Source organism: Argentina silus (assembly GCF_951799395.1).
Source record: "Argentina silus genome assembly, chromosome: 6".
NCBI classification, from domain to species: domain Eukaryota; kingdom Metazoa; phylum Chordata; class Actinopteri; order Argentiniformes; family Argentinidae; genus Argentina; species Argentina silus.
In genome coordinates, this window is record NC_139660.1 from 2976503 (window position 1) to 2989002 (window position 12500).

Below are 12500 nucleotides of genomic sequence, written 5' to 3' on the forward strand. Positions count from 1 at the left end.
GTGTGTGTGTGTGATTCTCCGCAGATGGAGCGTGCTCCACACGGCTCGCGGGTGGCCGCTGTGCTGGCACCCTGTCTGGTTGGCATGGCGATAGCCCTGGCGCTGGCGCTGGCGCTGGCCGCTGCCAGGCTGCGTGAGAGGCGGCAGATGGAGGGAGCGTTCGGTCCGCAGCGACTCGAGGCTCCTGTTGATCCCGCCCCTCCTGCCGGGCCGGGGGACGGAGCCATCCTGACGCTGGCGGCGCGAGTGGAGCGCCTTGTGTAACGTAGCCAGGAGAGAGGGGAGGGTGTGTGTGTGTGTGTGAGTGTGTGTGTGTGTGTGTGAGAGAGAGAGTGTGTGTAGTATTACCATGTGTGAGTGTCTGAGAGAGAGATTCCTGTGTTGAGAATGAGAGAGTTGGGAGAGATAGAGAATGTGTGTGTAATGTAGGCCTGTGTGTGTGTGTGTGTGTGTGTGTGTGTGTGTGTGTGTGTGTGTGTGTGTGTGTGTGTGTGTGTGTGTGTGTGTGTATGTTGTGTAAGGCCTACTATATTTCCTCTTATGAAGGTCATGTTTAGGTCACTTCTGCTCGCTAGAAGCAAAAAAAACAACTCAATAAATGAATGCTCCCCTTTCATTCCTCTACCAACCATCACTAACCTCTGCCTGCCCTGTCAACTTTCTCCCTCTCCCTCCCTCCCTCCTTCCTTCTCTCTCCCTCCCTCCTTCCTTCTCCCTCCCTCCTTCCTTCTCCCTCCCTCCCTCCTTCCTTCTCCCTCCCTCCTTCCTTCTCCCTCCCTCCTTCCCTCCTTCCTTCCTTCTCCCTCCCTCTCCCTCCCTCCTTCCTTCTCCCTCCCTCCTTCCTTCTCCCTCTCCCTCCCTCCTTCCTTCTCCCTCCCTCCCTCCTTTCTTCTGTCCTTCTCTCCTCCCTCCCTCCCTCCCTCCTTCCTTCTCTCCTCTCTCCCTCCCTCTCTCTCTCCCTCCTTCCTTCCTTCTCCCTCCCTCCTTCCTTCCTTCTGTCCTTCTCTCCCTCCCTCCTTCCCTATGTCCTTCCCTCCTGCCTCCCTCCCTCCCTCCTTCCTTCTGTCCTCCCATCCTCCCTCCCTCCTTTCTTCTGTCTTTCCCTCCTCCCTCCCTCCCTCCCTCCTTCCTTCTGTCCTCCCATCCTCCCTCCCTCCTTCCTTCTGTCCTCCCACCTCCCTCACTCCCTCCCTCCCTCCCTCTAGCTGACCTCTGAGGGTCTGGCCTCTGACCTGCTGCTGTCTGTGAGCCTGCTGTCTGTGGTGGTCCTGGTCCTGGTCTTGGTCATTACCTCCGTTGGCCTGATGGTGGTGCTCAACCGTCGAGCCAACCACGGCACCTACAGCCCCAGCCGGCAGGAGAAGGAGGGTTCCCGTGTAGAGATGTGGAACATAGCCCAGCCGCCGCCCATGGAGAGACTCATATGAAACACACCGACGGAACCGGGCCCCATTCCAAACCAATCAACCACCCAACTCTATCCTAAAGTCCTTCCTTGATGACTATAAAATCTGCAAGGGGAACTCAACAGGGGCCACATTCCAAACCTATCCCTTGCCCACATCGTCACATAATACAGTTTGGAACTTGGCCCACTAAGACTTTGGGGAATCAGATCACTTTGAGGGATTCTTCATTTTGGATGTACGGTCAGTTTTCTTCTGAATGGCCATAGTAGTAACTCATTTTGCTCGACTCCATCTTATGGTTTCTGTCAAAATACGTTTCATTTTCAATTGCCCCTGATGAGACACAATTCTAGAACAACAGGAGATACATTGCTGCACTAGATAGATCGGTAAAGAGGGCTTCCATTTTTTTTAAAGGTGCCAGTGGCACTTGTTCTTATCAAAGGATTTAATTACAATGACGTATAGTTGATTCACTTACTTAAACAAATGTACTTTTACTGTAAGTTGCTTTGGATGAAGGCGCCTGCTAGATGACTTAAATGTAAATGTAAAAATGTTTTAAAGGTCTTGGCACTGGATATACAATAGTTCTACTCTGCATGTCCTAATTGATGCGTCAGCTGTAAGGAAACACACACAGAATCAACGTGTCGAATGATATCGTTTGTATATATTGTTACTATAGAATAGATTTGTATCTCATAATACTGCATTTCAATTATTTCTACTGATCAGTGATTTAGACAGCTGTAAATAGCAAAACCTTGTTGAAGTGCTTTGATTTGTGTGTTAATTTATTACATATTTTGGGAACCAGCTTAGTTGAAGACCTGTGTGTATTGTAGCTCAGGGTGGACTTGAACATTGTGTATATTTCCTCTGACGTAGAAAAGCCGTTGGTGTATCAATGTCTCCCTACTCCACCTGCTTCCTCAATGTACGACAGTAATACATTTACATACATTTGCTATCAAATGTTTTCTACATAGATGTCGAATTCCAGAATGTGCTTCACCAGATGAGTGCATTGTGACCTTATTGCCTTGACCCCTGGTTCCCTTCCACAGGGTCTCCGGTGAGCTGATACGTGTAGAACTGGTGACATCTACTGCATGAAAAAGGAATATCTGTTTCTCTGATGCATGTTTTAGGCCTAGCTAAAGGTCAGCTAAAGGTCAGCTAAAGAGTCAGAGATTAATCTCCCGTATGAACTGTAACAGTCAACACACAAAGACAACCGCAGATTGTTGCATAAACATGAATATCATTTATTGTTTTCAGTTCACAGTGCTTACAGAATGTACCATTCACTCAACAGCACATTAGATTGACCTAAATTGTTATTTAAGACAGTTTTTCTGCATTGAGACCATGCAAGCAAGTGAGCCCGTAATCATCCAGAGTTCAGTAAGTTGCATACAGTACAGTATCACATATTGAAACCATTACAGTACGCAGCCAAGGGGCCAGTTGCAAAAGTGAACAAAACATTTTGGGCCGCTTTCCCAGACGCAGCTTAAGCCCAGTCCTAGACTACAGTAAATTACATTTTCAAATCGATAGAAGATCTCCATTGAAGGTGCATTTTGGTCGAGGATTAGGCTTAATCTCTGTCTGGGAAACGAGCCTGTACTGTACCGCTAGTCCAAGTATTGTCACTACACTGAATACATGGCAAAACAAAGAAGAAGAAATAAGAAATCATTTTAAAATAAGTAAAATGTCTCTGTTCATTGTCTCGACCTTGAAGCACGTCACAAAGCACTTTAACTCAGCAATGAAATAGGATCGGTCAGTAGATCAACCCAACCTCACTGACAGACTCCTCCCACACCTACATTGTGTCTGAGTGCCTGAGTACAAACTCAACTGGTTTCCTTCTGTCATTCAATAACGTTCACAATGTAACAGGACATTCTTACAATCAGTGGCTTCTTTACAAAGTCTCTTTTTGTGTTTTGATCTTTTACATGACATGATATCAGCACAGTGGAGAGAATGATAGCTTTACACAGAGGACAGAGGCTGTTCCTTCCTTGTTCCCCTGGATCAGTCAGTAAGCGGTGAGAGGGTTAGCAGACATTCAGTCATAAAAATCACCAGCTTGTCAGAACAGATAAAACCAGCCTCCAACGATCCTCTACAGCAGGTGCCAATAACACACCGCTCCAGTAGAACATCACAAACCACTAAGGTTAGATACAGTAGTCTTGGGTATGCAGTGAATCAGTAAGAAATCAGTTTGAGACGAATAAAAAACAAAACAAATAACAACAACAGTTTAACACCAAATTTGCAAGGCAAGTGCAGAGATTTGAGAATACTACAATACCCGATGCTAGCTTTTTCTTGATCTGACGAAGTTCACGAAACACTAAAACAAGTAGTGAAACACGTAAGATACCCAGAACACACCAGTGGGGAACATTCCGGAAGAAACCTTCAAAAACAGGAATAAAACAAATCAATAACATATTAAATACATGCAAAGAAACTGAAAAAGTATGCATCTCCTTCTTTGACTGGCTGAAATGCCGTGACATGCTACTGTATGTGAGTATGGTGGGATGACCGACGCTTTTTATAACCTTCTTTAACACGTTAGAGGCTCTATGGAAAAATAAAATCTAAGACATTCAAATCTTAGTTGTCTGGTTCATCAGTCATGTGTACAATGTAACATACCGATGATATACTATCCATGTAAAATACACTTAAGCCAGCAAAAAATACATCGAAAATAAACTTTCATCATGAAACAAACTTCCGAGATTAAACTTCAGGAAAAACCTTGTCGTGTCCCAGTCTTGACATTGGTTCAGAATGAGAGGATCATCAAAATGAAAAAAAAAAAAAAAAAAAAAAAAAAGGCTTCATTACCACAAATGTTAAAACAATCAAACATAGAAAGCACACAACAGAGAGAGTCTAGCGGGGTCTGGTTAAGCCTGTATTTCATGAATTAATGGACTTCTAGAAATACCGTGAAGGGCCTAATTTCCACTCGTGGCAGTCTGGACAAGTGCCTGTACATGTGCATACAGCAGAAGTCTTGAAATGTGAAGAGGACTAACTGATTGAGAAGCATTGGCCACTGCCTCCTCTCTCTTAATACCGTGGTGGTCATACTAGGTGGTACTCACATAAGGCACAGCGCCTTCAGTCATGGATACAAACCAGGGGAGGCTGGCGGGGGTAGAAATCGGAGGACGGGCTCATTGGAATACATGGAATGCAATGAGTGTGTTTGATACCATTTCTCATTCGGTTCCATGCACTACAATGAGCCCGCCCTCCGATTTCTGCCTCCACCAGCCTCCACTGACACACACATTAGGACTACAAGGAAGAAAGCACGGTAGCCACAAGTCCCAGCGTGTTTTACAATGTATCTATGTCAATAAGTTAAGTACCGTATATTGTATTTGTACCTTTAAAGATCAGTCCAAATGTGATCAAATGTGTCAAAAATGGTCAAATTAAATCAAGGAACTTGTACATGGATTTGCATAGTAACCGTACGTGTTTCCAATCAGGGCCAAAGTGGAAAAAAAAGTGAAAAAAAAACATCCTGTAAAAGCAGGCAGGCAGATACATTTTACATGCGTCCTTTCAAACCCAAATTAATTGCTGAGGCGAGGGCTCTTTCTAAAGCGCTTTTACGACTTCGTCGTTACCGCGGAACAGCGCTCAGGAGGGGGTGAAAGTTACCGTTAAAGTGTCACAGCCAATCATACGAGGCTTGAATCCTGAGCGTAGAGAGGCTCAGCTCATCGTGAACAGAATCGCAACACGAATGGGGAAAATACTTTTGTTCTATTTTTGTTTGTTCGTGGTAAGTAACACAGTAACCACCATCTCTGGACATCATCAAGAGGGGGTTGGGGGGTGGGGGTGGGGGGTGGGTTGCATTCTCTCCACAGGAGATTCTTTTGAGTACATCCGTAGACCCTCAGAGGAGAACCCCTCAGAGGAGAACCCTATTGCTTCATACAATCATCTCAAGCTTTTCCATTAAAACATTGTGGTTCCATTATCTCAGAGTGGGACAAAGCTTGCGTTTCCTTTGGCTCCTTTGGTACGAACACACACACACACAGCTGAGACTTGAGTGTGTGTGTGTGTGTGTGTGTGTGTGTGTGTGTGTGTGTGTGTGTGTGTTATCTACCGCTGAGACTGAAAGGAGGAGAGGGGGTGAGATGATGAGGAGATGCAAAGTGAAGGAAGGAGAGAGAGAGAGGGGGGGGGGGGGGGGGAGTGAGTAGACAGAGCAGGAGAGAGAGAGGGGGGGGGGAGTGAGTAGACAGAGCAGGAGAGAGAAAGATAAATGGATAGGATTCTCTGTTTCATTCATTTCATCTGTATTTACACTCCTTCCTCTCCTTCCTGGACCGACTGGGGCATCCTGAGAAACTCATCAGAAAAATACATCTCTAAATATATAAACCTCTGGTTACTTACTACCTGGAATGCAACTAAGCAGCATTTCTCTCAGCACAAACATATATTATTAAACTATCTTTACATTACGGACAGTCAGAAAGCTGGCGGCTCACCGAACCCAGTAGAGTGGGATCTAGAACCAGTCTGATGCTGTGGATCTAAATGATCCCAGAGTAACTGTTCTAGTTTTCTATTCATTAAGACTGAGCGTGGCCAAAAGGAAAATCACACCTCCGTTTTCTTTTAAGGCATCGCGTTACAAAACGATAAGAATTCAAAATAGGCAGGGCTTGCGTTGTGTCTTAACAACACTTGAAGATCTGATTGAGTTCTGCTTAAAACAAAACAAAACAAACACAGTGATCAATCAGTACCATGTTACAATGATTAAACGGTACCCTTTTTTCTTTTTTTTCCTAGGAGTGCAAATCCATCACAGGGTTAGACGTGTGACTGTCATCCCTTCTTAACCCTTTCAGTACTGAAGTGTCTCTGTGTTTGCTGGGGAGGATAAGTCTGATTTCCCTTGTTTTGACCCAGTTTTTTCACTCTTTTAGTATTTTTTTTGAATGGATATTTTAAATTCTGGAGGATGTTATAAGCAACGGTGACACGTTGGCCAGTGTCTATTAACTCTAAACCAACTCAAACCCCTAAAAAAAACATCACAGGGATGAAATTAATACAAAGTAAAGTCATGAAAGTCACATTTCACATTGAGTCGGATCGGGGCGATACGCACTCTTCATTTCCTGTTTCCTGCCGAGTGATTGTGACTTCCTGTCCCTGACCGGTGTAGGATGAAGTCACCCCGTAGACACTGATCAGAGATCTTTTGATTATTATTATTTTTTTTATTATTCTTATTATTTTTTTTAAACGTTTGTCCCTCTCATGGTTAAAGTTAGGGTTGGGGGAGGGTCATCTGATCCTGGATGGGTACCTATAGGGCAACCCTCTACCCAAAGAGCACTGCCCGTGTCTCAGGACTTGTCGCTGGCTTTGTTATGGGTGTGGTGGCTGTTGTTGGTGTTGCAGTGGACCTGGGAGAGCTGCAGGCTGGTCTGGAAGGCAGAGCTGAGGCGACACATGGACTCTATCTCCTCCAGGAGGCCTTTCTCCGAGGCCTCGGCCTCCGCGTCCCTACCCTGGTCCTGGCTCTGGTCCTCACTCCTCTGGCTGTGGTCCAGGCCTCTTCTCTCAGAGCTCTCTTTCTCCCAGGGAACCAGCACTGAGAGGTGCTTGGCCTTGCCCCTGCCCTGCCCATCCTGGCTGCCCAGGCTGCGCTGCCTCTGGGGGGCCTTGTCCTGGTACTGCCTGGCCATCTCTTTGGACAGCACTTTCCTCCGGAGGATGCTGGAAGAGGCGGTCTGGGGCTGGGTCTGGGGCTGGGTCTGGGGCTGGGGCTCAGGGCTGGGGTGGGGGTCGGATGGGGCCCGAGCGCGGGCCAGCGGAAGGGAGTAGGTGGAGGGGCAGGTAGGTGGTGGAGCGGTGTGGGCAGGGGGGCAAAGGGGTGTCAGTGGTGGGGGGTGTCTGGGGCCACGGGACAATGACGGGGAGTATGAGGAGACATGATCTCCCAGGTGTGCTCCTGGAGGTGAGGGGAGAGAAGGCTCCTCTGGGGAGTGGAGACAGGGCTGAGGCTGGGGCTGAGGCTGAGGCTGGGGCTGAGGCTGGGGCTGGGGCTGGGGGACACTGCTGTCCTGGGCTAGGGCTGGGGCTGGGGCTGGGGCTGGGGCTGGGCCTATTGGGGGGTCCTGCAGCCCCTTCAGGCTGCTCTTGTTGGGCTGTCTGCGTGGGGAGGGGGGCAGGTGTTTCCCATGGACTGCACTGTCGTCCTGGCCCAGGTTCCAGCCCCCCTGCTCGCCTCCCCCACCCCCACCACCCACCAACCCCCCACCACCACTACCACCACTGGAACACAGCTGGGCCAGGTTACTCTCACTGGACTTGTTGGACTTGTTCTGGAACAGAGGTGTGTACACACACACACACACACACACACACACACACACACAATGTTGTTAACTCACATTTCCACTCCTGCCACTCTGGCGTTTGAGTGGTTTAGTGTGATGGTTGATGGTCTATCTGGGGTACCGTACACCATTCATAAGAACCTGGTGTAGGAAACTGACTGTTCTTTTTCAAATAACTGAAGTATGACCTTTCAGGTCAATACTGACCGTAACTCATTTGTACACATGCATAACCAAACTGCACTGGAGGAGGTCACCCTGTATTGGTATAAATGTGATCATGTTCATCATTTCATATTCATGGGGGCCCCTTACTTGCTGGCAGTGTCCAGTTCGTCGTCATCAGCGGGTTTGAGTGGTTTAGTGTGATGGTTGGTGGTCTATCTGGGGTTAGGGTTTGAGTGGTTAAGTGTGATGGTCGATGGTCTATCTGGGGTTAGGGTTTGAGTGGTTTAGTGTGATGGTTGGTGGTCTATCTGGGGTTAGGGTTTGAGTGTTTTAGTGTGATGGTTGATGGTCTATCTGGGGTTAGGGTTTGAGTGGTTTAGTGTGATGGTCGATGGTCTATCTGGGGTTAGGGTTTGAGTGGTTTAGTGTGATGGTCGATGGTCTATCTGGGGTTAGGGTTTGAGTGGTTTAGTGTGATGGTCGATGGTCTATCTGGGGTTAGGGTTTGAGTGGTTTAGTGTGATGGTCGATGGTCTATCTGGGGTTAGGGTTTGAGTGGTTTAGTGTGATGGTCGATGGTCTATCTGGGGTTAGGGTTTGAGTGGTTTGGTGTGTTTGTCTTACCGGTGCTTTGTAGTCGATGTCATCCATGGACCTGAAGAAGTCCAGACTCTTGGCAGCGCTGAGTTTGCCCTGCTCTGTGCTGGTGGTACTCAGTGAGTCCAGGATCTCCTCTAATAGGTTCATCTGGCCCGCCTGGGAGGAGTCTGCGTCCAGCTCCAGCGAATAGGAGTCGTCGCTGTCCTCTGTGTACGACCGCACCTCGCCGCTGTCCTCAGACGAGATCCTGAGGGAGTTTAGATCACGTCACTACAGAGGTGTGTGGAGCAGGGGAGGCTGGGGGAGGTAGAAATCAGAGGGGAGAAGGAATGGTATCAACGAGCCCATCCTCCGATTTCTACCTCCAACAGCCTCCACTAGCGGAGTATGTACAAATGTTTTACACTAGTAACAGATAAGACGGCAGAGAAGACAGAAAATACCAACAAAACACTATAAATAGTTCATCAGTGCAGACGTCCATTAATTGTTTACTGGGAACTGATTAGAATCAGAATCAGAATGTTTTTATTTGGTAGTATGTTTATATAAGTATATTTGCACATACAGGAAATTGACTTGGTGAGGTTGGTCCATGGGACATAAAAAACAACAATATATTATATAAGCAAAATATGAACAAAAAAAATTACAAAAAGCAAAATATTAACAAAATAGCAAAAAAAACAAAAAAAAAAAAAAAAAACACTTGGACATTTTCAGGAGACATTCAGTGCCAAATACTAAAGAAATCATGGCCTCGCCTCTGAGTGACCACCGGAGGGCAGTATTGCTAAGACAATGATCAAGTGGGAGCAAGCTGATGTACCGTACACCATTCATAAGAACCTGGTGTAGCAAACTGACTGTTCTTTTTCAAATAACTGAAGCACGACCTTTCAGGTCAATACTGACCGTAACTCATTTGTACACATGCATAACCAAACTGCACTGGAGGAGGTCACCCTGTATTGGTATAAATGTGATCATGTTCATCATTTCATATTCATGGGGGCCCCTTACTTGCTGGCAGTGTCCAGTTCGTCGTCATCAGCGAAGTCAGGACAGCCCATGCTCATGGGGGACTTGATGAGATTATGCTGGAATTCAGAAAACAAAGGGTTAGTAGTAGTAGTACATTGTGTGTGTGTGTGTGTGTGTGTGTGTGTGAGATGGTAGTACAGTGTGTGTGTGCGTGTGTGTGATGGTCATTGTTGGTTCTGTGGTGTCAGTGTGTAGTGCCTGGTCCAGCTCGGTGACGGCTACCTCTGGTCCTGTTTGTGTTTAGAAGCCACCTGTGCATAACATGTTTATGGAGGAATTAAAGAAGAGAGGCTTCACGGCACACTGGCCTCCCCCTGGGAACCCAGCCCAGCCCTGGGCCTCTTATTAACATGCCTTCCACTACTACACACACACTGTGTGTCTCTGTGTCTGTGTCTGTATGTATGTGTGTGTGTGTGTGTGTGTGTGTGTCTCTACCTCTCTGTTGCACTCTCCCTCCATCTCTCTCTCCATCTGTCTGTCTATCTCACCCCCTCTCTTTCTGTCTCTCTCACACTCTTTCTTTCTCTCGACAGACACAGACAGGCAGCCACTAAAGCCTACACACCCATGTTTGCCACATTATCAAAGTCCTGTCACTGAGAAGGGGTTGTTAACAGCCCCCAGAGAGGGAGGGAGGGAGGGAGGGAGGAAGAGAAAGAGAGAGAGAGAGAGAGAGAGAGAGAAGGGGGACCCCAAAGCCCCAAAGACCAAAAGAAAGGGCAAGAGAGATGGAGAGTGAGAGAGAGAGAGAGAGAGAGAGAGAGAAAGAGAGAGAAAGAGAAAGAAAGAAAGAAAGAAAGAGAAAGAGAGAACAAGAGAGAGAGGAGGGGGATGGGGGGGGGGGGGACTAAGAAGCCTGGGGGAACGAGGGAGGGCATTAGTGCGCGGTACCAACCCTGGTCTTGATTAGCCGACCCAGTGCCAGCCAGACGAGAGGAATGTAACGTGTGGCTGGCCTGTGCTCATTTAGGGCCTCAGCCAAGGCAGACAGGAGAGTAGGGAGGGGAGGGGAGAGGAGGGGAGGGGAGGGGAGGGGGGGGGCCTACACATACACAATGGGTTAACCGCCGCCTTCTCCATAAAACCCAACGGAGGAGAAATGTGTGCAGCGGCCACTTAAGCCTCTTAGCCATTGGGCTAAACAGGAACACATGTGGTGGCAGCGCTGATTGGCTCTCCCTCTCTCACCCTCTCTCCCTCTCTCTTTCCCCCTCTCTCTTTCTCTCTCTCTCTCTCTCTCTTATTCTCTCTCTCTCTCTCTCTCTCTCTCCCCTTCTGATTCTCCCTCTCTCCTTCTCCCTCTCTCACCCTCCCTCCCTCTCCCTCTCCTCCCCCTCCCTCCCTCCCTCTCCCTCTCTCTCTCTGGTAGCTGGGAGCTATAATGAAAGCAATTACAGAGGGGGTTGGGCCTGGGATCCCCAGAAAGGCTTTAATGGATTCCTGTGTCATGGCTGTAAATCTGGGCTGAGGCCTGCATGGCAGCCAGGGAGACGGAGATGCACCTGTGAGACACTCAGAGAGGGTGGCGGGGTGTGTGGGGGCCACTGCTCAAACACACACATACTGTACACACAGATGCATACACACACGCACTCACACATACACGCACACGCTTACACATACACACATCGCACACACAGATACGTACGCACGTACGATACATACACACACCAAATGCCCGTGCACACACCACATGCGCGTACGCACGCGCGCGCACCCCCCCCCACCCCCCACACACACACACACACACACACACACACACACACACACACACACACACACACACACACACACACACACACACACACACACACACACACAGTCAGGGTGCCTACAGTCGTTTAGCCTGTTCATTTGTGCACTGGGGCGTGTCAGGAAAGCAGGGCCTCTCTCTGTGTCTAGGTGTTTATTAAAACAAGGTGAACCCAAACAGAACCATACCCCGTTCACAGAGCCCAGTCCCCCCAGTCCTCCCAGTCCCCCCCCCCTCTCCTCTCCCCTCCTCTGAGAGAGAGAGAGAGAGAGAGAGAGCCCTGACAGAATGACAGAACAGGATCTCTGGACAGACAGAGCCTCACACACCCCTCTCACACACAGGCTGATGTGAAGCTGAAAGGTGAAAATGGAAAAGAGGCTGCGTCCCTCTCTCCTTCCTCTCACTCTGTCACTCGTTTGCTCCCTCTCTCTCTCTCTCTCTCTCTCTCTCTCTCTGTCTCTGTCTCTCTCTTTTGTGACAGATGTCTCTTTCTCTCGCTCCCACGGGTGCACCACGAGAGAGCCAGGAAAAGATGCAGCAAACGAACTCGAATGATGAAAAAAAGAAAGAACGAAAACGCAAAAAAAAAAAAAAAAAAAAAAGAAAAGGTCGGGCTATTAAACGTGAATCTGGCCGAAGCCAAGAGTTTGGACGAGAGAGGAACAGAACAGCCTAGTTTGTTCTTTTAAAAGAGCACACTCTGTATTTGATGTCTACTCTTGCATGTGAAACCCTCCTGACCTATTGAGAATGAGATCTTTCTTTGGGATGGTTGTATGTAGACCTCAATTCTACTTTTCACTTCTGGATTTTTTTTTGAAGTAGAGGTAGAAAAGTGGCAATTCCCTCCAAAGTCGACTCAATAAATATATTGTTTTTAACTATACTGTACATAGCCTGTCTCCGATTTCCACCTCCACTAGCCTCCCCTGCTGTACAGGTTACAAGGAAACCCCTACAGAGCCAGTTATACATGAGGAACGGGGGGGGGGGGTCAATATGTGTAATATTGCTAAGTAATCCTCTACTGTATTTCTTCACGCTTTGAAATTTCAACTAGAAATAGGCCAAGAAAGTCTATTAAAGGGGAATGCT

The 12500-nt window shown here is 47.9% G+C and overlaps 3 protein-coding genes across 3 annotated transcripts in view; 2 read left to right on the forward strand and 1 right to left on the reverse strand.

Moving 5' to 3' along the window:
* Positions 1 to 673, forward strand: part of LOC310805461 (uncharacterized protein) — a 2642-nt gene extending 1969 nt beyond the window's left edge. Inside the window, exon 3 of the mRNA XM_083671164.1 lies at positions 25 to 673. Coding sequence (XP_083527290.1) covers positions 25 to 264 — 240 coding nt within the window. The 3' untranslated portion in view covers positions 265 to 673. The remainder of the gene's footprint in view (positions 1 to 24) is intronic.
* crb1 (crumbs cell polarity complex component 1) overlaps positions 1 to 4612 on the forward strand; it is a gene marked incomplete at its 5' end in the record, with an annotated part of 23415 nt that extends 18803 nt beyond the window's left edge. Inside the window, one exon of the mRNA XM_083671527.1 lies at positions 1206 to 4612. Coding sequence (XP_083527653.1) covers positions 1206 to 1427 — 222 coding nt within the window. The 3' untranslated portion in view covers positions 1428 to 4612. The remainder of the gene's footprint in view (positions 1 to 1205) is intronic.
* A 2650-nt stretch (positions 4613 to 7262) lies between these two features.
* Positions 7263 to 9697, reverse strand: LOC310805728 (DENN domain-containing protein 1B-like; the record flags this gene model as incomplete). The annotated part of the gene is made up of 4 exons (XM_083671528.1): positions 9626 to 9697; positions 8627 to 8849; positions 7550 to 7819; positions 7263 to 7388 (listed from the first exon to the last, which is right to left on the reverse strand). Exons 1-4 carry the CDS (start codon positions 9679 to 9681, stop codon positions 7263 to 7265), a joined length of 675 nt encoding a protein of 224 aa, XP_083527654.1. The 5' UTR covers positions 9682 to 9697.
* Between the last annotated feature and the right edge of the window lie 2803 nt (positions 9698 to 12500).